At 61.0% G+C, this 22766-nt stretch overlaps 2 protein-coding genes across 4 annotated transcripts; one reads left to right on the top strand and one right to left on the bottom strand.

Moving 5' to 3' along the window:
* Positions 1-590: 590 nt before the first annotated feature.
* On the bottom strand, positions 591-13086 carry SNX33 (sorting nexin 33). Of its 3 annotated transcripts, none has more exons than XM_038581042.1 (3): positions 10805-13086; positions 4984-5189; positions 591-788 (listed from the first exon to the last, which is right to left on the bottom strand). In XM_038581042.1, exons 1-3 carry the CDS (start codon positions 12276-12278, stop codon positions 606-608), a joined length of 1863 nt encoding a protein of 620 aa, XP_038436970.1. In that variant the 5' UTR covers positions 12279-13086; the 3' UTR covers positions 591-605. The 3 variants fall into 3 exon arrangements, with proteins under 3 accessions (XP_038436970.1, XP_038436971.1, XP_038436972.1); XM_038581043.1 differs by lacking the exon at positions 591-788 and adding an exon at positions 3584-4185 and having other exon boundaries at positions 10805-13082; XM_038581044.1 differs by lacking the exon at positions 591-788 and having other exon boundaries at positions 3584-5189; positions 10805-13080.
* Positions 13087-21686: 8600 nt separating this feature from the next.
* Positions 21687-22555, top strand: IMP3 (IMP U3 small nucleolar ribonucleoprotein 3). Its single transcript, XM_038581045.1, has one exon. It carries the CDS (start codon positions 21768-21770, stop codon positions 22320-22322), a length of 555 nt encoding a protein of 184 aa, XP_038436973.1. The 5' UTR covers positions 21687-21767; the 3' UTR covers positions 22323-22555.
* The last annotated feature ends 211 nt before the right edge of the window (positions 22556-22766 follow it).

Raw genomic sequence — 22766 nt, 5'->3', positions numbered from 1 at the left:
GAGGGGGGCCTACGTGCTCAAAACAGAACTAAGGCCAGACCCACAGACGCGTCAGGATGGGGACCTAAGGAGCAGACGGTAGGAAGAAAGAGAATAAGGGTACGATGGCCAAAGGGTCCAGTGCTAACCTAGGACCATGGTGGGTCCCACAGGCCCCATGCCACGCTCCAGGAATCTGCAAGAACCCACAACAACATTTGCAGGGGGCAAAAAAAAAAAAAAAAGTAGCAAGATACAAAAAGACAAAATCAAAATTAATAAAATGTAAATATCTGCCAGACAAGGCATTGCCAAGTAATGAACCGAAGCCAACTGAAACAGGTGTATCTGAATAGCCTTTGAGGCGGAAAGAGGCACAGTTTTATGTGTGTGTGTGTGTGTGTGTGTGTGTGTGTGTGTGACGGGCTGTGGGATTCAGCTTCTAAAATTCAAAGAGCCGGAGCCCCGCCCACCCTCTCCAAATGTGCCATCCCCCCAAAACTTAAATGCACCCCCTAAGAAAGGAGGGGCCCCAAACTGATTTGGGATTCCTCTTGAACCACGTGAGGCCGTGAGAACGCAACCCAGAAATTCTGGTCAGTCGCAGAGAAATGAGGCGACGCCGCTCACATACGTTCCTTTGTAAGGGGCGATCCCGGGTCAAGGCCGCGGCCACCGCGTAGGGCTGTCGTCAGCCTCTTCGTCCCTGGGGCGGCAGGACTCGCCCCACCCGCCAGCCCTCCGCGTTTGCCAGCCTTCCATTCCGTCACCTCCGGAGCAGAGCTCTTGCGGCCCCTTTCCATTCGGACCTAAGTGAGTCAATCGAGACTTTGAGGAAAGATGTCAGGGAGCTGGGTTCGAGTCCAGCTCCGCCCTGTCTCACTGTGTGATCATGGGTCGGGCCCATCCCCGCCCCCAGCCAAGCCTCAGTCCTTTCGTCTGTAAAATGGAACAATGATGCCTACCAGGGCTGCCGGGAGGACCAAAAAGGCTTTTTCAACAGCCCAGACTGCACTGGGGCTTGACTAACAAAACAGAACCAAGGGGAAAAAAAGGCTTGTGTTAAACCATCCTGAACCCTGGGACCAGGCTGCACGACGAGCCCTGCTGAGCTCCATCTGGGGGAGGCGATTGTCATCTCTCTCCACGGCTTTCGCCAGGGCTCCTCGTCGCCAGCCCAGCCCCCGGAGCCATCCTGGAGCAGAACTGGAATGGAAGCAGACTGGGGGGGTTGGGGACAAGCGGGCTTGGCTCCTGGAGGCCTGAGTCAGCGGGCAGGCAGGCAGGGCGGGCCCGGTCCTCGCATGCTTGGGGAGGAGATGGTGCAGGAATGTTCCTCCCGCCCAGGCCTGGGCCTGCCCACTGTGTCCTGGCTCCTGCTCACACAGACGCCGCGGCCTCAGCTCTGGCTGGACAGACCGGAGCTGCATGAGCTTTGTCGGGTGGTTCAGCCAGGGGCCTGCCGAGGCAGTGGGGACTGGCCCTGGGACCGGCCGCAGAGGTCCTGGGAGCTGGGCTCAGGCCCTTCAACATCCTCTGGCCTCACTGGGTGACACAGCCAGCTGCCACCTCTCCCTGGACCTCAGGTTCCCCGCCTGGACAGTGCCAGTGGCAGATGATGGCTGATGCCAGGAGGTGCTACAGGTGCAGGCTAGAAGCAGGTCCACGTGTAACACATTTGCTATGAGCATGTGTGACTTGTGGCTGTGCGTCTGAGTGTGTGTGTGTGTGTGTGTGCCACTCTGTGCAGGTAGGACCGGGACGAAGTCATGAGTGAGGACACGGTGTGACCAGTGAAGGGATGACACGTGTGTGGACGGTGCCGTGGCCGGGAGTGCACTCTCTGAGCACAGGACCGTGCCTCTGAGTGCAGACGGCCAGGTGTGGCCTATGTCCCCCTGCAGGGTGTGTGGCTGCATGTGGCTGTGCAGCTTGGGGCTGGGTGGCCCTCTCTATGACCATGTGGACGTGTGGAGGGCGGTACAGCGGTGCCACTGGATGGAGGAGTGGTGCTGAGCAGGCTCTGGGGCGACCCGGCTGCCGGCCACCCCTCTGGTCGTGGTGCAGCCGTAGCAGGTGGCACGGTGATTCCCCCCACCCCCGGGCGCCCGGGCTGCCCTCCGCCCCCACCCCCTCGTGTGGCCACAAAGCAGACTCCTTCTGCGGCTGGGCCAGGACTGGGCATCAGAGATTCGGGTCACCTCCACCCCAGGTCCCGATACTGGCCCGGGCAGGAAGAGGCCATGCTTTCCACCCCTCGGAGCTGGGGGGAGGGCGGGGCGTTCTGGAGGCCGCGGGGCCCGGTCAGCCCGGAACACCCGCCTGGCAAGCAGGGAGGCAGCCGGCAGGCCCACCGTGGCCGGGATGCCCCGCACGCCCCTCCAGAGGGGCCCCGGCCAGCTGCCCCCAAGACCTGCAGCAACCCCAGGGGACGGCACCGGTGCAGGAGCCTGCCCCGGGCTGCACGGCCCCGATGCCACAGACCCGGCCAGTCCCCAGACTTCACTTCGAGACTCTTCTAGGCCGCAGGCCCTTCTGCGTCAAGTGTCAGACCACCTCCCTCACCTGAGGCCGGAGCCCGGGCAGTGACTCCTGCCCCCCCAGGAAGGGACACGAGAGGGCAACGCCACTCCCGGGGGACTGTCCAGGCGCTACGGGATACGCAAGCCATGCCCAGCACCCCTCAGCCCTCCGTGAGGAGACTGCCCCACCGCGAGGAGGGCCGCAGAAGGCCACCTGGAGGCCAGAGCGGAGGAGAGGTTCGGGCAGGAAGGTCCTTGGGTGGGTGGGTGGTGGAAAATAAAGGAAGGAGGGCCGGGAGGAGGGAGGGGAATTCCACAGAAAGTCCCAAAGCTGACCTAATTTTGACCCAGGGCCAAGGGCCTGTTCCAGAAGGTCCTCTGAGGATGCTCTGCCCTGAACCGGGAGGCTTGGCGGCCCTTCCCCACCGCACCCGCCGTTCCTCAGCCCGCTCGCTGCTCCAGGCCCTGGCCCCAGGCCTGGTCACCGCGTCCTCTGATGCCCAGACCCTGCCAGCCCTACCCTCCACCGGCCCCCCTGGCCCTGAAAGACAGCCAAGGTTTTCCCAGCTACCCCTCCCTCCTGCGCGGGAACGGGCTCCCGCCCATCCTAACTGGGACCCCACTGAGGGCCCAGCCTGCGGGGAAGGGTTCTCCTCAGTCTCCATCACAGAAGCCACCAGGAACTGGGTGCCCTGGACCGCCTGGGGAAGGACACGGGCTCCGAGCCCCTCCCACCTCTCCTGGAGCAGGGTTTTCTGGGGGCCCCCGCCCAGGGAGAAGAGCCCCGTCGGGGAGACTGTCCTGGAGCCTGGCCTCCGCGCTCTTGCTCAGCAGCCCTCGAACTCCCAGCAGGACTCCACCCATATGAGACTGAGTGAGGGCTGGGAAGCATGTGTCCAGCCGGGGCCCACCTCCAGCTCCCCAGCTAGCACCTGCCAGAAGCACAGTGCCCCCCACCCAAGTTCAGAGGTTTTGTGCTCACCGAGACCTCATGGTCTAATAGCTCCCAGGGACACTCAGGATTTCATCCTTCCCCCCACCCTAAATCCCTTTGGGATCCAAACAAACAAAAAAAGCCATGCTGTTGTTGTCTTCATTGCAAAAGGTTTATCAAGAAAACAAGAAAGATAAAAGATTGAAGCAGCAGGAGCCAGGAGTGGCCATGACCTCCTGGGGAGGCCAGCAGTGGCACCTGTCAGTTCCCCCAAGCCCGGTGGCCCACACCCTGGCCTGGGGGGTGGGGAGCAGCCCCCTTAAGGATGTAAACATGGGTGGGAGACAGCACACGCTGGCTGGGGAGGGAGCCGGGGCTGACATCACAGTGAGGCTGGCCATGGGCGTGTGGGCCCAGGACTACTGGGGCAGTGGGCAAGCCAGACCCTGTCTTTTTCCCTTGACCTTCCCTCTGTGCAATAGGAAGGATCCCAGGATTCACTGGGGCCAAGGACCTTGGAAGCCTGGAGCCCGAGCCTGCTCGGAATGTGGAGAGCTGTTGCTGGTGAACTCAAATATCTGGTAACTTCTGGGTGTCCTCTCCAGAAAGGTGCCACCGGGGTCCCGGGGTCAGTGGCTTGTCTCAGCACCTTGAGCCCAGGGAAAAGATGCTGCATGGTCCCCTAACCAAGGGCGAGTGGAGGCTCAGCAGGTGCAGGGGAGTCGGGAGGGAGTTGGCTCGCAGCTCCTCCTGGGGGGACAAGGTAAGGCAGGGACAGGGAAATGGGAGGAAGATCCCTCCCGTCTACGAGGCCACAATCCCCACCAAGGGGCATCAAGCTGACTTGGGGAGATAAGGGAGAGAAGAGGGGGTGTTTTCATGTCTTCACACACTATTCCTCTCCTCTGAATGCCCCCACTCTCCTGCACCCAATCTACTGTCCCCCTTCACTGTCAGGCAGGTCCTTGTCATTCTCCAAGACACTACGCACATGTCACCTACTCTCTGGAGCCTTCCCTGGCCAGCGGAATGAGTGGCTCTTTCTTAACGCTTCCAGGAGGCCTTTGTTTATCATCAGTCCCTGCGTCTTGCCCTTGTCTGTTTCTGTGTCGGAGCCCACCTTGACTCCCTGAGGGCAGGCATGTCGCAGCCCTGTTACCCAGCATGTGACACAGGGCCGAGCGGGCCCCGGGACCTACTGAGTGAGCGAGGGGGTGGCGGCCAGGCGAGCAAGTACTGTGGGTTCTAGGGGAGGCTAAGACCGTGGCCTGTCCTCAAGCAACTGACCAGCAGCCCAGGCCTTGGCCTAGAAGGTTCCCAACCCCGATCTCACCCCTGCCGTGCCCCTACCTCGAAGGGCTGAGGGACTTCCCCAGGGGGACCCATGACTCCTCCAAAGCCCGCCCGACCCTCCCAGCCTACTAGTTGTGGGAGGTCTAGAGAGCAGAGTGCACTGCAGCGACCAGGCCCGGGTGCAGGGTGGGGGCCGGGTACACATGATCAGAGGTTGTCATACATGCGCAGCGTCTTCTCCAGCTGCTGGCCTACCCGCTGGTAGAAGAGGATCTGCTGGCGCAGGTAGTTCTGCATCATGTGCTTGAAGTCGAGTTCGCGGCGCTGGTGGAAGTGGTTCATTTCGGCCTGCAGGGCGAAGCCCACCACGCGGCAGCGCCTACGAATGCCATCTGCCTCGTCCTGCGCCATGCGGCCCTCGTCACTCATGCGTTGGCTCTCCTTCACCTTGGCGAAGGCGCCTGGCACAGGTACAGTGGAGGAGGACAAGGGAAGTTAGGGCTCTGGTCTCCCGCATTTGCGCCCTCTACCCTCCGTGAGCCCCCTCGGTAACAGCCACCTGGATGTCTCCACCAGGACATCCCCCAACCCCCACCTTTGGCACATCCTCCCTCCCAACCCGGGGCACTGCCAGCAGCCCACAACTGCAGCCCGTCACTGCCCTGCGGGCTGACCCGAGGTCCAGGACGGGGCTGTCCTTCCCCAACCCAGGCCTCGGCTCTCACACTGGCTCCTAATCAGCTCAGACATCAGCTCCTCCAGAAAGCCTTCCCGAGCCCCCTCTGCATGGGGCGCCTCCCGTGTTCCCGGGGCCTCCACCCGCCCCAGCTCTTACCAGCCTGCGGTTGCTCTGCCTGCCTGCTCTGGCCTGTGAGCTCAAGGCCTGCAGCGCCCGGACCAGGCCTAGCCCATGGGAGAGCGAGGGCCGCGTCTGCCCAGCTGATTCACCCCGTTCCCCGCTGCCCTGCTGCAACAGGCCCCCAAGGGGCTCCCGCTCAGGCCCAGCCTCTGAGAGCCGCCCCACAGTACCTAAAGGACAGCCACCCCAGGCACCCAAAGCTCCAGACCCTCCCTGGCCCCCTGCTGCCTGCAGACGGAGGTCCCCGCCCACCTGCCTAGCCGGGGGCCCTCCGCAGGCTGCCCGTGCACCCCTCCCACACCGACCCCACGTTCGTCAGACTCGCCCTGTGCCTGTGCCTCCTGCCACATCTCAGCCTGCTAGGTCTCTATGCATGATTTAAGGCCCCCAGCCAGACTCAGGCCCCTCCTCCACACGAGAGCCCCCTGCGGCGCCCCTAGGTGGGGTTCCCAGCCCCTCGCCACGGTGCCCCCACCCCCATTACACTGCTGATTCTGAAACAGCACCTGCTATCCTCCTTTGTGTGGGTCTCCCCACGAACAGGTCTGCCCCTCCTCACGCCAGCCGAAAGGGACCGAGGGGGCCCGGTAACAAGCGGGTGACAGATGGGGGGCGGAGGACGATCCTGGGCAGGGGACCCAATTTAGAAGAGTCTGAATGAATCAGCAAGCAGTTGTGAATGGATTTCAGCTCTGAACTAACAGGCACTTGACTGACTGCATCGAAGGCGGTGGGCGCCGCTGCCGGGAGGGGGGCGGCTTGCCTGCGTCGGGCGGGTGCTCCTCGCGGGCTGTAGGGACCCCACTGCGCAAAGCAGAGAGAGGCTGTAGGAAGGCGGGGCGAGCCGGACGACACCCCCCAACAGCGCGGCGGGGCCTTCAAGATGTGCCCCTTCTACTCTCACTCAAGGTGTCTGATGCGTTCAAGATCCTTTTCTTGGTCATTTACGGTGCCAGGCCCAGGGCTCTATATGTTGGAAATAACTCCCGAGGCCTTTAGAAGGAGCAGCACCCAAAATGGCCAGCAAGGGCCTAACGGGGGCATCTGGGGCAGACAGACATGAGTCTGCGGACTCTCCGGGGCCGCTCACACAGCTCTCAAGAGAGCTCTGCACTCACCAGCTCTGCACCCACACAGTCCTGCCGCCTTCCTCAAACCACCTCCTGCCTCCTGTTTCATCCCAACTGCCCAGGTCTGGGCAGCAAAAGAGAGATCAGCCCAAGGCCCAGCACGAGGACCCAACAAGAGACTTCAGGGCTAAAGAGGTCCTAAAGGCCAGATGCCCACCCCCCACCTTGTACAGAGAAAACTGAGGCCCTGTCCGGGAAGGCCTGCCTAGGGGCCCCCAGCCTCTGCCGTGCCCCATACATAGGGGATGCCTGGGGCAGAGGTAACCCTCCACAGCTGGGGGGCGGATACCATGCCTACTGCATGGAGCCCATGCCAGGTCACCCAGGTCACCCTATTTGTGTCGGGCCCCCAGATAACGGACAAAGAACCTACCTGAAGGGGAGCCACTAACTAGCTTGGATTCCATCTGCCTAAAAACTCAGGGTGCAGTGGGGATGGATCTGTATCCAAGAGGGCTTTTCTGGCTCGGAAGAAGGAAAGGCTCCTTTTGTTGATGAGGAAACAGAGGCCCAGATAATAGAAGTGAACCTATTGCAACTGCTAGGTATCCACAGACAGGCAGGGGGCCAGGGACAGGGGATAGAAGCTGTGGGGGGCGGGGGAAAGCAGAGGTCCCACCCTGCTCCTCATCACCTCTCCACCCTGTGACTCAGATCTGGGGCTGGGACCAGCTAACATTAACGTACCCCAGAGACAGGCCGGGAGTCAGGGCTCAGGCCTGTCCAGCGCCCCCCCTAACACTCTGTGTAGGACTGGACCTGAGAGCTCGGGACCCAAAGGAGCCTCGGCCCTGGCAGGTGTCCTATAGACTGGATCCTAGGAACCAGGAAAGGAGGTTGGTGTCCCAGAGCCCCAGGGTCCCAGGCATATTCCCTAAGCTCAATCCATCTCGTCCCCGCCTCTCTGAGGTCAGGGGTGAGAAGTCTGAGTCCTGGCCCCAGCTGTGTCACCTGCAGCAAGCCACTGCTCTTGCCTGGGCTAAAGGTCACCCAGCTGTCAAACGGGACAGGCTAGACCAGGTCTGATGTTACTGGCAACTGCTCTCAGTGCGACAGTGCTTCTGAGTCTCCATATCTGGAACACAGGACGATGGTGCCGCCCAACCTATAACATAGTTAAGGTTCCCTCGAGCTCATCTGCATGGAGTACTTAGGACAGCACCTGACGGAATAAGGGCCCGAGATGCTACAGGTGACGTGTGCAGACTGCTTCTCAGTCACAGCAAGCACCAGCTGGTAGTGGCTGGTTAGGGTTCTCTTTGCTTACGGAAGCCTAGGAGGGGAGGTGGAGGGAGGATGAGACGATGGCCCAGAGCACAGAGTTCAGACCCACTTGTCCCCCAGGCAAGCACTGGTCCTGCAGGGGACATTGTGCCTTGGCCAGCCTGGGAGTCCCAAGGCCACTGCAGGTGCGTTCTGCAGCCCTGGGCTGCCGCCAGCCCACCAGGCCTGCCAGCCGAGTTAGTGGTGCCAGGGCACCCAGCCTCCCTCGTCTCTCCCGTGCACCCATCCCTTGGGGAGCTCCTCACCCCATCTGTCTGGCACAGCTGTGCAGTCAGACACCCCTGGGCCCCAGTTCCTGCCCATCATCCCACCTCACTGCACCCCGTAAAATGCAGGGAACCACGGCCATTCCCCTGCCCTGGCTGGCTCTCAGGGTGGGCCCTGGACGCACACCGTTTCCCTTTGTCCCAGGGTGACTATTCCTGGGGCCCCTGGCACCCCCAAGACTGGCGACTTCTACAATCCCTCTTCTCCGAGGAGACCCCCAGACTGAGCTCCAGGCGTGGTGCCGGCGGACAGACAGACTGTGGCTTCATCTTGGTGCCAAGCCAACTCCATGATCCACCTTACCAAGGGGGACCCTGAGGCGTAAGAGCCCCTCGGTCATCTCAGGGGCAGCATCTGTCCCGACCGGCCTCCTGGCCCCACCGAAGCCTCCCGCCTCCTTCCTCCCAGGGCCGCCGCCACACACTTGCCATCTTTCAGGCGTCTGGATGGACAGACAGAACTTTGGAGACCTGAGGCCCAGCTTCCCCGCTCCTTCCTCCGAGGAAGGGCCCCCGCACACAGCCAGCCCGCAGCCCCACGGCCCCCATCTGGCCGGGACCCCCAGACCCGCCAGCTCTGGGTCCGCCAGAGGCCCAGCCGCAGGGACCGCGAGCCCCGGTGGGGAGGGGCTCTGGGGGGGGGCCCTGGGGGGGAGCGGCCCGGAGGGGCCCTCAGGGCGGGGGGGGGGCGGCCCTCAGGGTGGGGGGGCGGCCTTGTGGGGGGGACCCCACCTCTGCCAGCGAGGACGCAGCAGCCCACGGGACAGCCGGCCGGGAAAGCCTCAGTCTGCAACGGGGGACGTCGCAGCTCCGTGTCCGCTGGAGTCAGAAGGGCCGCGGCCTCACTTCTTCCCCGGCAAGGCAACCCTGGGGGCCCCGGGCCGGCGTCTTCTGCCCCCGCGCGCCCCGCTTCCCGCCACCGCCCACAGAAACACGCCATCCAAGCTGGTTGAACCAGCTTTCCCAGGCCCCGCACACTTCCGCCCGGCACACACCTGTTGGCACACACCTGTCGCACCGGCCAGCGGGCAGGCCACCCCGCGTACCCCGCCCAGAGCTCGGGGCGCTCTAATGCATCACTCGGTCTCACCAGATCCCCCCAGGAGTCTCCCTCGTGGGAGTGCACCCGCTCTCCCCTCCCTTGTTTTCTAGATCAGGAAACCAAGGCCCGGAGAGGGGAAGGCACTTCCCGGGAGTGCACAGCAAACTGGGGACACAGCCAAAACTCAACGCAGGGCTGGTGTCTCCTGAGGCTGAAAGAAGAGGGAAAGGAGGAGGACAGGAACATGGAGGTGAGATAAAAGGGCAGGGAAGGGAAGGAGGAAGAGAAGGCGAGGGGAGAAAGGAGCCTGGGAGACGGAGAATTCTAGAAGGCACCCTCCTGGTAAAGAAGAGGAGGGCTGGCTTACTCCCGGCTCTCCTGCACACCGAGGCAGCCGGTGGCGTCTGCTGTCCCCCCAGGCTCAGTCCAGAGTCTGCCTCCGTGCCCCACCCAGAGGAAAACTCTGCGAAGCCAGGCCTGACTTCAGGGCCTAGGGGCCAGGGAGCCAGCCCCACGCCCTGCAGGGCCCTGCAGCCCCAGGGAGGACCACACCTCTCTCCTGACATCTGCCCTGCCTGTTGTCCCCGGGACTCAGCCACCTGCCAGGTCCGCCCCTAACTCACTGCTCAGGCAAGAGAAGCCAGGTTCAGGAAGGGGGGGAAGTTGGATGGGCCAGGAGGGTAGTGCCCCGAACCCTCATTCCTCCCCTGGACGAGCCCGGGCACCCCTAGGTGACCCGGGATGAGTCACTTCCCTGGCAGTTCCTTGACAGCCCAACAGTGACAGACAGAGGCCCATCCTGCCTCTGCCCCCACGGACGGGGTGGGGGGGCCCTGAGAACTGAAAACACAGCTGGGCTTGGGAATTAGCCAACACGGATGGACGTGTTCTCATGTCCTCGGGGAGGCGCAGGAGGAAGGGACAGTCTCAGCCAGGACACGGCCTCTCTGTGCAGCCACCCTTCTGTGGACACCAGCTCCTTCATCTGCAAAATGGGGACGGGAGCCTCCCGCACACAGATAGGGTGTCGGGTGGGAAGAACAGGCTCGGAGGCCACCAGGAGCTGCAGAGGAGTGGGAAGACAGGCCGCACTCTGTGCTCCTGTTATCTGTGTCCATGTCCCCCACGGGCCTGTGGGCTTCTCAAGAGCAAGGCCTGGGCCCCAGTCATCTCCGTGTTCCCAGACTCACGCTCAGCGCGTGATGCGTAGATGAGCAAATGAGACAGAGACGGGAAACATGAACGATGCACAAAGAAACAGACGACAAAAGGTAAAGCAGCGAGCACCGTGAGGCCAGGGACCAGAGCCGCCCACGACAGCACCCGGGCACCTAGACTAGCAGCTGCCGGGCAGCAGGTGCCCGACACACGGGGGGACGAAGGGACGAGGCAGGAAGACTAGGTGGGCTGCCCCCTGCCCTCGGCCATCCTCACATCCCCGGTGCCCAGCAGAGCGCGGACTCCGCGAGGGTGTCCCGCCCACGGTGGCTCTTACCTTTCTGCAGGTGGATGATGTCAGGGAAATTTGAGAGCAGGCCCTGGTAGAGGGACAGCGTGTCGAGCATCTGGAAGAGGTCATTCTTGGGCTGCTCGGCGAACATCTCACCCACAGCTTCATAGGTGCGGCCCGTGTGAGAAATGGCGCTGTTGAGAGCCTCAGAGCTGAAGGGGGGGTCCATCTGGAAGGCATGACTGATGGCCTGGAAGGCATTGCCCAGCTTCTGGAACTCCTTGCGGAAGCCCCCCACGTGCTTGCGCACCAGCTCCGACGCCACGGTGCTGAGCTGCAGCACGCTGTCGTCCATCTTCTTGCTGAAGGCCTTGAAGGTGTCCACACGGTCCTCCACATCTTGCAGGTCCTGGTGCTCCGTGGGGATCTGGAAGGTGAGCAGGAAGCTGGCACCCACCATCTCATCCTTCTCCGCCCTGCGCTTGCCCATCTTCCACTGCTTGGCGTCCAGGCAGCTGAGGAAGTGCTGGAAGCCCTCATACTGGGACAGCACTGGGTGGCTCGTCATGTGGTCCATCCAGAGGATGAGCCGGCGCTTCCGCTTCTCGATGAAGTCTTCCTCAAAGCGGCCAGTGGCCTGCTTCTCCGGCAGGTGGGGCACCGAGATGACCGTGAACTTGTGCAGCAGGCGGTTGTAAAGCCAGTCAAAGTGTTTGTAGCGCCGGTAGACCGGCGAGCCGGCGTGGGTAGGCGTGAGCTTGTAGGAGATGTAGCTTTTGATGCCCTTGAATTTGGTCTGTTTGGTGGGGTCCTCCACTGAGCAGGCGAACGGGTGGGGATTGGCCTTCCACTGGGGGCCACGAGGGCCCATTTCAATGGAGTACGTCTCCGCAATCTTGGCCATCATGGGCACGTCACCCAGGATGAAGGCCTCCACTCCGGAGCGAACGAAGCACGAGAAGCGGTTGAGGTTGCGCCCCACCACGCTGCCGCGCTTGGCAGACGCCAGGCTGTCCTGCCGCTCCAGGGCCGGCTTGGGCCGGAAGGCCATGTGCTGGCTGGGGTAGGCACCGGGGTACGAGAGGTTGAGAGGGGGGTGCCCGTTGGTGCCCAGCCCGCCAGCCCGAGGCTCCTCCACCACTGTGCATCCATCGTCCCAGTCATCCCAGTCATCATCATCGTCCTCCTCGAAGCTGCCCTGGTGGGAGAGGAAGCCGCTGCCCCCGGCGCTCCTGGGAGGGCTGGCCACGCCGGAGCCGGAGCCGTCATACGAGCTCACCTGCGTGCCCAGAGGGCCTGGGCTGCCGGGATAGTCGGCAGGGCTGGTGCCGGCGCCGCAGCGGATGATCTCCACGTAGGAGGCAGGGAAGAGCCCGGTCTCGCCGCGGCTGTTCTGGCCCTGCAGCCAGCCGTCCAGCGAGGTCTCACTGAAGATGACCAGGTCCTCGTCCTGATGGATGGTGATTTCCTCCTTGTTCTCGCTGCGGAAGTCGTAGAGGGCTCGGCCTTTCAGCGCCATGGCTGGCCCAGCGGGAGAGGGAGGAGGGCCGGGTCCTGGCCAGGACGGAGCTCGGGCCTGTCGCAGCAGCTCAGTCTCTTAGCTCCGGAGCTGGGGTCTTGGCACCCCCAGACGCTGGGTAGCCTCCCCCTATTCAACGCGATGTCCTCGGCCCTTCGCCTGCCCTATTAAGTCTCCGACACACTCCTGCGAGCAGAGAGGGATCATGTCCACGGTCCTCCTTCCCTCCTCCCCGGCAGCCCAGACCCGGCACCCTCTCCTTCCTCCCACTTGCAGAAGAAAAGTCAAGTGACTCGGAGAAACCAGCTCGGAGAGGGCAAGAACTTGACACTTTCCACTGGAACAATGTTCTGAAATAGAAGCGAGTCACCCCCAGACCGCGGCTGCAGAAACCCAGGCAGCTCTGGCTCCCGGCTCGGCTCCTGGCTTCTCCGCCGGGGAGGCTCTCACATTCCTCTGCAGATCTGCTCCTTCCTCCTTCCTCTTCCTCCTCCGGGGCCACTGGGCTTTCAAAAATCCAGAAAATCCAAGAGGAGCATGGAGAAAACAGCAGCCTCTTGAATCCAGTCCAAGGGTGGATGTGTCCGGCTTCACAACGAGCCGGGCGGGGGGGAAACAAGCACTGAGGCTTACACAACAGGCCGCCACCTCGGCGACCCCGGCGCCCTCCCCGCCCGAGCCCCCGACTCCGAGGACGGAGGGGGCGCGACGAGGCGCCCCGGCACTTCTGGCCACCAGCTGAGCGGCCTCTTTTGTCCGCCGGCTCCGCAGCACTTGCGGGCCCGCTCGGAGTCCGAGCCCGGCCCGGGGTCACCCCGCCGCGGGAGCCGGAGGGCGCGCCCCGGGGCGGCAGTGCGCGGGGTCGGTGGCGCTCCGGGTCCGCGCGGCCGGGGTCCCCGGGGGGCGGCGGCCACTGCCCCGGCCCGTGCCCCCGCCCGCCTCCGCGTCGCGCGCCCGCGGCCCCTCGGCGCCGCCAGCGAGGACCTAGCTCCAAAACAACAGAGAAAAGGGATTCCGGGAGGCGGCGTCCGGAGAGAGGAGGGAAGAGCCGAGGGGGCGGCGCGGGGTGGGGAGAGGCGGGAGGGAGGAGCGGCGGCCGGGACTCGGGCGAACTCCGCGGCGCTTTGGCCCGGCTCCGCCCCCCCGCCGGCCCCCGCGCCCGCCCCGACCCGCCGAGGTTAGGGGCCCGCGCGCCTGGAGCACCCCCACCCCGCGGGGACCCCTCGCCGGAGAGCCTGGAGCACCCCCACCCCGCGGGGACCCCTCGCCGGAGCTCCTGGAGCACCCCCACCCCGCGGGAACCCCTCGCCGGAGCTCGTGGAGCACCCCCACCCCGCGGGGACCCCTCGCCCGAGCGCCTGGAACACCCCCACCCCGCGGGGACCCCTCGCCCGAGCGCCTGGAGCACCCCCACCCCGCGGGGACCCCTCGCCGGAGCTCCTGGAGCACCCCCACCCCGCGGGGACCCCTCGCCGGAGCTCCTGGAGCACCCCCACCCCGCGGGGACCCCTCGCCCGAGCGCCTGGAGCACCCCCACCCCGCGGGGACCCCTCGCCCGAGCGCCTGGAACACCCCCACCCCGCGGGGACCCCTCGCCCGAGCGCCTGGAGCACCCCCACCCCGCGGGGACCCCTCGCCGGAGCTCCTGGAGCACCCCCACCCCGCGGGGACCCCTCGCCCGAGCGCCTGGAGCACCCCCACCCCGCGGGGACCCCTCGCCCGAGCGCCTGGAGCACCCCCACCCCGCGGGGACCCCTCGCCGGAGCTCCTGGAGCACCCCCACCCCGCGGGGACCCCTCGCCCGAGCGCCTGGAGCACCCCCACCCCGCGGGGACCCCTCGCCCGAGCGCCTGGAGCACCCCCACCCCGCGGGGACCCCTCGCCCGAGCGCCTGGAGCACCCCCACCCCGCGGGGACCCCTCGCCGGAGCTCCTGGAGCACCCCCACCCCGCGGGGACCCCTCGCCGGAGCTCCTGGAGCACCCCCACCCCGCGGGGACCCCCTCCCCCGGCCCCCCGCGCTCGCGCTCGCTCCCCGACCCGCCGAGGTTAGGGGCCCGAGCCTCCAGGAGCCCCCCGCGCGGGGACCCCTGGCCGGAGCGCCTAGAGTCCCCCCCGCCGCCGCCTCGCCCCCGGGGCTCCGTCAGCCGCCGCCTTCCCCTCGACGCAGTGGAGGAAAAGTCCGAAAGTTTGCAAAGTGAGGGCTGGCGGGGAGGCCGCGGCGGCCGAGCCCCAGGGAGGGGCCGAGGGAGGGCGCCCGGCCGCCGCCGCCGCCGCTCTCCCGTCCCCCTGCCCCTCCACCCCCACTCGGGCGAGACTGGGCGAAACTGGGCCGGGGCGCAGCCTGGGGATCGCTGGGGGGGGGGGGGGGGGCAGGGTGAGCTAGCCCCCGAGCTAGCAGCGCCCTCTGGGAAGAAGCTTGAGGCTCCGATCCCGTAGCCACCAGGCTGGGAGCACCCCTGCCGCGGGAGACCTCCTTTGGAGGGAAGGACAAGACCCTAGGTATGTAGCCACAGGGGACAAGCTTAGGCACGCCCCGTTCCGGGGTGCCCTGTGCCGCCCCGGGACTGGATTTTCTGTGGCGTGAGCAGCGAGCAGAGCAAGGGGGCAGGGTGGTGTGCGTGGGCCTGCAGACAGGCAAGGGGCACTGGAGCCTTGGCCAGCCCACCTGGAGCACTCTGGGCACTGGGCGCCAGGTGCCACGTGCCACGCTCGGCCCTGGGGATTAGGACACAACCCGCAGGAGTGTGCCCTCTCAGGTGTGCAGCCGACCCCCCCCCCCCCACCTGTGATTTATCTGTCCTGGGTCGAGCTCATGCATTCAGTCGTGCACTCAAAGGAGCGTTCACAGAGTTATCATTCTCTATCAGGCCCCCTGGGCTACAAAGATAAGATGTCGTCCCTACCTTCCAGAAGTCAGGAGAGGTAGGCAGGTAACTCCCTACTCAGCGGGACCAGTGCCACGAAATGTGCCTGGGAGGGCACCTATCCCAGCCTGGGTGGAGCAAGGACCAAGGAAGGCTTCCCGGAAGAGGAGGTGCCTGAGGTGAGACGGAGGCTTTAGCCCCTACTCCTCTTCCAGGCCATGCCCTGGAGCCGTGTTCTAGCTAGAACTTCCTTCCTCCTCATTCTGACTTTTCCTACTTGTTGCGGATTAGCTGGCGCAAGGGGGAGCTGCTAAACATGGGCGCCTTCGGCTGTTGGGAGGGGTAGAAGGCTCCAAAACCCAATTTCACTGGCACAGCCAGTAGATCCAACTCCCTCTGCAGGGCTGACATGTGACCTGAATAAAGGCTTAGGTACAAACCCCAGAAGGCCAGGTTTTAAAGCTTTATTTGTAATTGTAGTTGACATACAATATTATATTAGTGTCAGGTGTTCAACACAGGGATCGGACAATCGCATACGTTACCGAGGGCTCACCGTGGTGGGGTAGTTACCAGGCCGGGTATTCAACTGCACACAGAAATGCGACTGTCAGGCAGACCTGAATTTTTGCACCAACGGATCACGGCAGGCTGGGCCACCCCTTAGGAAGCCCAGTTACCAGGTTAGCTCAGTGGACCCCAGTGGTCATCTCGTTGTGTGCCCTCCTTAATACCTGTCACCCAGTTACCCCATTCCCCCACCTACCCCCTCTTCTGCAACCCTTTGTTTCCTAGAGTTAGGAGTCTTACATGGTTTGTCTTCCTCTCAAATTTTCCCCACTCATTTCCCCCCCCCCCAAACCCCATGAGAGGATGAGGAGATGGTGTAACAAGTCTTTCAGCCAAGAAACACTGAGATCTCATCCTCCACGACAGGGCCAGCCCTGATTCTAAGCATTTGGGTCATCGTCCTCCTCCTCCTCCAACCAGAGCTGGAGTAGGTCTCCCCCAGCTACTTTTGGGACACCCCTTCTCTGTGATCTCTCCTCATTCACATAGCCTCTGCCCAAGCTGAGCCTAACAGCAACTGCGATGTTAGTGCCACACACTGTTGTACACATTTTACCTTTATTAGCTCCCTTAATACAATCGATAGGACTTCTGCTCACCCAGCCAGGATCCCAGTCCAGCCACCACCCTGATGGCCTTTAGTTGGCTCCCAAACACCTCAGCCACACATTCACAGACCAACCATCTTGGGCTTTCTCCCACATCTGTTCTGGGTGGGTTTTTCTAACTCTTAGGAGCCATACTTACTTCCAGGTTCTTGGGGAAAATTCTCTTGAGCCTCTCAGACATTTCCACACAGTACCAGCATCTTCCATTCCCTCCCTTCCAGTGACCCTCTTCAAGTCTAGGGGTAACACAGCCCCCAAGTTGCTAGTCTCAGGAAACAGCACTAATCTTTGTGGTTTCCCTATACCCTGCCCATTCCCTTAGGACAAAGTCTCTTTATTCAATTCTCCTTACATTATTCTTTTTTTTTTTTTTTCCTTACATTATTCTAATTGGAGTGTGTTCTCTCTTTTCTGCCTGGGCCCTGACTCATGCTCGGCAAACAGCATCCATTCTCCATCCAAGTGCCCAAATTTCCTCCTTTAAGAAAAGAGTCAGCAAGGGAGAGCTGCAGCCAGTGGCTCCCAGTCTGACCCCACTGGTGGCAAAATGGGTACAGTGCAATACATGCACGTGAGATGATGAGAGCCTGAGACAGTACAGGGTACTGGCTGGAGAGAAGTAAATCTGGGAGTTTATGGAAGTAGAATAGACTGGAATGGCATCCAACAAGCTGTGGGTACTGAGGAAAGAGTCAACCCACATCTTTAAAAAATAGATTCTCCACTCTAGTTCCCCCCACCAACTACTGCCCCATTTCTTTGCATGCATGAGCAAAATTCCTCAAAATAGCCATCTATACTAGCTGCCTGAAATTTCTTTCCTCCCTTTCTCTTCTTAAACCCCTCAAGCCAGTCTTGCACCCTCACACTCCACTGAAACTGTTATTTTTTTGTTTTTATTTTATATATTTTTTTTAATTTTTATTTATTTATGATAGTCACAGAGAGAGAGAGAGAGAGAGAGAGAGAGAGGCAGAGACACAGGCAGAGGGAGAAGCAGGCTCCATGCACCGGGAGCCTGATGTGGGATTCGATCCCGGGTCTCCAGGATCGCGCCCTGGGCCAAAGGCAGGCGCTAAACCGCTGCGCCACCCAGAGATCCCTATTTTTTTGTTTTTAGATTTTATTTATTTATTCATGAGAGACACAGAGAGAGACAGAGACAGAGACACAGGCAGAGGGAGAAGCAGGCTCCATGCAGGGAGCCCGACATGGGACTCGATCCCGGGACTCCAAGATCATGCCCTGGGCTGAAGGTGGAGCGAAACCGCTGAGCCACCGGGGCTGCCCAACTGAAACTATTATTATCAAGGTCAAAGTCATTAATGACCTAATGGTTATTCTCAGTTCCCCTCTTACTCAACCTCTCAGTACCATGGGACCAGGTTGAGGACTCCTTCCCCCTGGATACACTTCCTTCACTTCCACTGGGGAAACCATACTCTCCTGGTTTCCCTTCTACCTCATTAGTTCATCTTCCTCTCTCCAATAATTTGTAACACTATAGACTACAGAAAGTGGTCCGCTTGTCTATCATATTCACTATTTTGATGACCTCGCCCAGACTCATGGCTTGACATACCATCTCTCTACCAATAACAACTCAATTTTTTATTTTAATCTCCAGCCTAGGCCTTTATCTAGAATTCCAGGCTCAAATGGCTTTCTCTTTGACATCTCCCCTAGGATGTCTAATAGACACCTCCAACCCAATATGTCCCAAGCAATACCAGATACTGCCCCCCAAACCTATTCTACTTGGCAGCCTTCCCTTGAGTGATGAGAAGTTTCTACCACTTGCTCACGCCAAAAACTGGAGCCGTCCTTGACTCTCATCATTTGTGGGACTCCTCTCACATCAGATTCTTGCTACTGTGGAGCACCTGGGTGGCTCAGTGGTTGAGTGTCTGCCTTTGGTTCAGGTCATGATACCCGGGTCCTAGGATCGAGTCCTGCATTGGGCTCCCCAGAGGAAGCCTGCTTCTCCCTCTGTCTACATCTCTGCCTCTTTCTGTGCCTCTCATGAATAAATAAATAAAATACAAAAAAAAAAAAAAAAAAAAAGATTCTTCTCTCCTGGTCCCAGCTGTCTTTCTCACCCAGATCACTGCAACAGCTTCCTAATGATCTGTTTCCACCCCTGCCTCCTGACAGTCTATTCTCAACATGGCAGTCAGAGTGATCTATTTAAAACATAACTTATGGGACGCCTGGATGGCTCAGCGGTTGAGCATCTGCCTTCGGCTCAGAGTGTGATTCCAGGATCCAGGATCAAGTCCTACATCGGGCTCATTTCGGGGAGCCTGCCTCTCCCTCTGCCTGTGTCTCTGCCTCTGTGTCTCTCATGAATAAATAAAAAATCTTAAAAAAGCAACAAAAAACATAAGTTAGATGTCAATCCTCTGCCATACCATTCAGTATCTTCATCTCACAAACATAAAAACCAAAGTCCTTAATTACTCAAAGGTCTATGAATTTCTGTCATCAGAACCCCCTTTCCTCCCCTCCTAGCCCACTGCTCCAACCAAGACGGCTCTGTTACTCTTCTGATATGCTGGGCACATTCCTGTCTTTTTTTTTTTTTTTTTTTTTAAGATTTATTTATTCATGAGAGACACAGAGAGAGACAGAGACACAGGCAGAGGAAGAAGCAGGCTCCATGCAGGGAGCCCGACGTGGGACTGGATCCCGGGATTCCAGGATCACGCCCTGGGCTGACGGCAGCGCTAAACCACTGAGCCACCTGGGCTGCCCCACATTCCTGTCTTAAGGCATTTGTAGACTGTGTCTCTTTCGGAAATACTCTCTCCCTAGATATCTACATGGCTAAATCCCTATAAAATATCACCTTCTCAATAAAACCTACCCTGACATGCCCTATTTAAAACTACAGCCCTTCATTAGCCTAAGCTCTCCTATATCCTGCTCAGTTTTGTTTCATAACATTTATCACTTGCTAACACATATGGTTTAGTTTTTACTGTTTATTGTCTGGGGAGAAGGAAGTTAACCAAGAGTCCTACTGCAGACATGCTGAGCAAAGGCTGAGGATGGAGTGAGGCTGGGGGGACTATGAAGGGTGGGGATGCAGCGCAAGCTGGGAGAAGATATTTGTTCTATATATAACTGGTTAAGGATTAATATCCATAATACATAAAGAACATCCTTCAAATCAATTAGGAAAAAAGAGGAAATTGTATTAGTTTTCTATTGCTGCTGTAACAAATTACCAGAAACTTGGGTGGCTTAAAGCAACACGCGTTTATTGTTTTACAGAAATCCAAACTGGATCTCAAGACTATGTTCTGGAGGCTCTAAGGAAAAATTTGTTTCCTTGCCTTTTCCAGCTACTAGAGGCTGCCAACACTCCTCTGCTTTGGGTTCCCCGTCATCTTCAAAGCTCCCTCTCACATATTCAGATTTCTGCTTTCATCATCTATCTCCTCTGATTCCTCTGCCTCCCTCTTTCACTTATAAGGACACTGACGACAACATGAGACCCACCCAGATAACTGAGCATATTCTCACCATTTCTTTTTTTACAAATATTTTATTTATTTATTCGAGAGACACACACAGAGAGGCAGAGACACAGGCAGAGGGAGAAGCAGGCTCCATGCAGGGAGTCCAATGTGGGACTCGATCCGGGGTCTCCAGGATCATGCCCTGCGCTGAAGGCGGCGCTAAACCGCTGAACCCACTCAGGTGTCCGTATTCTCGCCATTTCAAAATCTTTAATTTAACCATATCTGCAAAATTGGCATGTATACGTGTATACAAATTACCTGGGGAATCTTGTTAAGCAGTGGCTGTCATTCTGTGGGTCAGGAATCGGCCTAAAATACTGCATTTCCAAAAAGCTCTGTGCCGGTCTACTGGCTCCACTTTGAAATAAGAAGGTTCTCAACATATTTAGAGATGCATGTGCAATGATAAAACTTTTTTTTTTTCTTTTTAAGCAAAAGGGGAAAATGAACACAAAAATCCAGGTGCATAGATACCATTACCTCTGGCTGGAGAAGTGGCCGGAGTAGGTCGATGGAAGTGGTCCTGGTGACATTTTTCTTAAGCTGGCTGTTGGGTTCCTAAGTATCCTCATTATACTTTGTAACTTAACATGTATAACTTACACTGACATGTATCATTTCCCACATAGTAAGTATCGTACTTAAAAGGACAATGAAACTCCCGTACAAAACTAAAAATGATCAGCGAGGAAGCTAGATGGCGTCAAAGGCCCAGGCAAACAGACCGGTTTCGTGTATGTGACTTACAGACCGAAGGAGCCGAAGAGCGTTGAATGTATTCAGCTCGGTGCCGGGTGACCAGAAGTCCACCCGGTCGGGCTAATTCGAGTGAGCTCGGGGTGTGTACTTGAATCCAGGTGTCTCGGACCTGCTAGGTTCGATGAGTCACCTGGCACATCTGCTAATACAGCTTTCGGGGAGGCCTCTGTGAGGGCGAGGAAGCGGCCGGGCAGTCGGGGTTCCTGCAGGCTCGCCAGCGTCGGGCCCCCCTAGACCGGGCGGCGCCGGGAAGCTCCCAGCAGCTGGAGCACCGCGGCCACCGGGAGCACCGGGAGGACCGCGACCGCCGGGAGCATCGGGAGCATCGCGACGACCGGGAGGACTGCGAGCACCGGGAGCATCGCGGCCGCCGGGAGCATCGAAGCCACCGGGAGGACCGGGAGGACCGCGGCCGCCGGGAGCATCGCGGCCACCGGGAGCATCGCGGCCACCGGGAGGACCGCGACCGCCGGGAGCATCGCAGCCACCGCGAGCACGGGGAGGACCGGCGGCCGCCAGGAGCATCGAGGCCACCGGGAGGACCGGGAGGACCGCGGCCGCCGGGAGCATCAAGGCCACCGGGAGGACCGCGACCGCCGGGAGCATCGCGGCCACCGAGAGCACCGGGAGGACTGCGACCGCCGGGAGCACCGGAGGACCGTGACACCGGGAGCACCGCGACCGCCGGGAGCACCGAGAGCACCGGGAGCGCCGCGCAGCCCGCCGAACCAGCACAGCCGGCACCTGTCTCCGCCCGGCCTGACCTCAGCTTCCCGGAGCGGACTCACCTGGGAGACTCTAACAGGCATAAGTCTGAGTGGGACTGAACGACTGCTGCACTGGGGATACAGTCCTCGTGACTGAACACCACGAGGAGGTTTAAAACAACAACAAGAAAAAGGTCTAAAGGAAGAGCACCTGCCCGGGCCGCGGCCGCGCCAGCCGCCCCACCGCCAGCACCTCGGCCCTACTTCCGGCAACGCGGGAAGCAACGCGAGATAGTGACGTGGCTGGCGGGGGCGTGGCTCCGGCCTGACCAATGGGGGCGGAGGGCGTGGCCCGAGGCCGTCCTCTCATTGGGCCGGCCTGGGCGGAAGTCGCGCGGGCGCTCGGCGGCGCGGTCGAGGCGTCGGCTTTGGAGGCCCCGGGAGCCGCCATCATGGTGCGGAAGCTGAAGTTCCACGAGCAGAAGCTGCTGAAGCAGGTGGACTTCCTGAACTGGGAGGCCACCGACCACAACCTGCACGAGCTGCGCGTGCTGCGGCGGTACCGGCTGCAGCGGCGGGAGGACTACACGCGCTACAACCAGCTGAGCCGGGCGGTGCGCGAGCTGGCGCGGCGTCTGCGCGACCTCCCCGAGCGAGACCCGTTCCGCGTGCGCGCCTCGGCCGCGCTGCTGGACAAGCTGTACGCCCTCGGCCTGGTGCCCACGCGCGGCTCGCTCGCGCTCTGCGACTCGGTCACCGCCTCGGCCTTCTGCCGCCGCCGCCTGCCCACCGTGCTGCTGAAGCTGCGCATGGCGCAGCACCTCCAGGCCGCCGTGGCCTTCGTGGAGCAGGGCCACGTGCGCGTGGGCCCCGACGTGGTCACCGACCCCGCCTTCCTCGTCACGCGCAGCATGGAGGACTTCGTCACCTGGGTGGACTCGTCCCGGATCCGGCGCCACGTGCTGGAGTACAACGAGGAGCGCGACGACTTCGACCTGGAGGCCTAGCGCCGTCCCTCCCCGGGGCGCCGCCCGCCGACGCCTTCCCGTTGCTCGACCCCTTTTGATTCGAGTACTCGCTCTTGTTCGGGGTTAAGCGGCGCACGGACCCTGGAGAATTCGAGCTCGAGTTTGCACAGATGCGGGGCGAGGGCGGGCATGGGTTAGTGCGCTGTGCGCCCTCGCGCGCGGAGAGGAGCCGTCCCAATGCCAGTAAAGGGGCCAGCCGCTCGGAGCGTGCACCTTTGTGTCTGTCTGGCTTTCTCGTACGGGCTCACATCTGGGTTCACATCTGGGCTCCTGGGCTCGAGAACCCAGTAGGGAAGAGCGGAGTTAGCGACCTGCCCGTGAGCGAGGCCGGCCCCCGGGGTGGGGGGTGGGGGGTGGGGAGGGCGCCTGCGGAGGTTGCGGCAGATTCGTCAGGGCACTAATCCCTTGCTCGGAATGACTGTC

The sequence above is a fragment of the Canis lupus genome, chromosome 30 (assembly GCF_011100685.1).
Source record: "Canis lupus familiaris isolate Mischka breed German Shepherd chromosome 30, alternate assembly UU_Cfam_GSD_1.0, whole genome shotgun sequence".
Taxonomy (NCBI): Eukaryota; Metazoa; Chordata; class Mammalia; order Carnivora; family Canidae; genus Canis; species Canis lupus.
The sequence above is the reverse complement of the archived record's forward strand: the minus strand, read 5'-3'. Positions and strand labels throughout refer to the sequence as shown.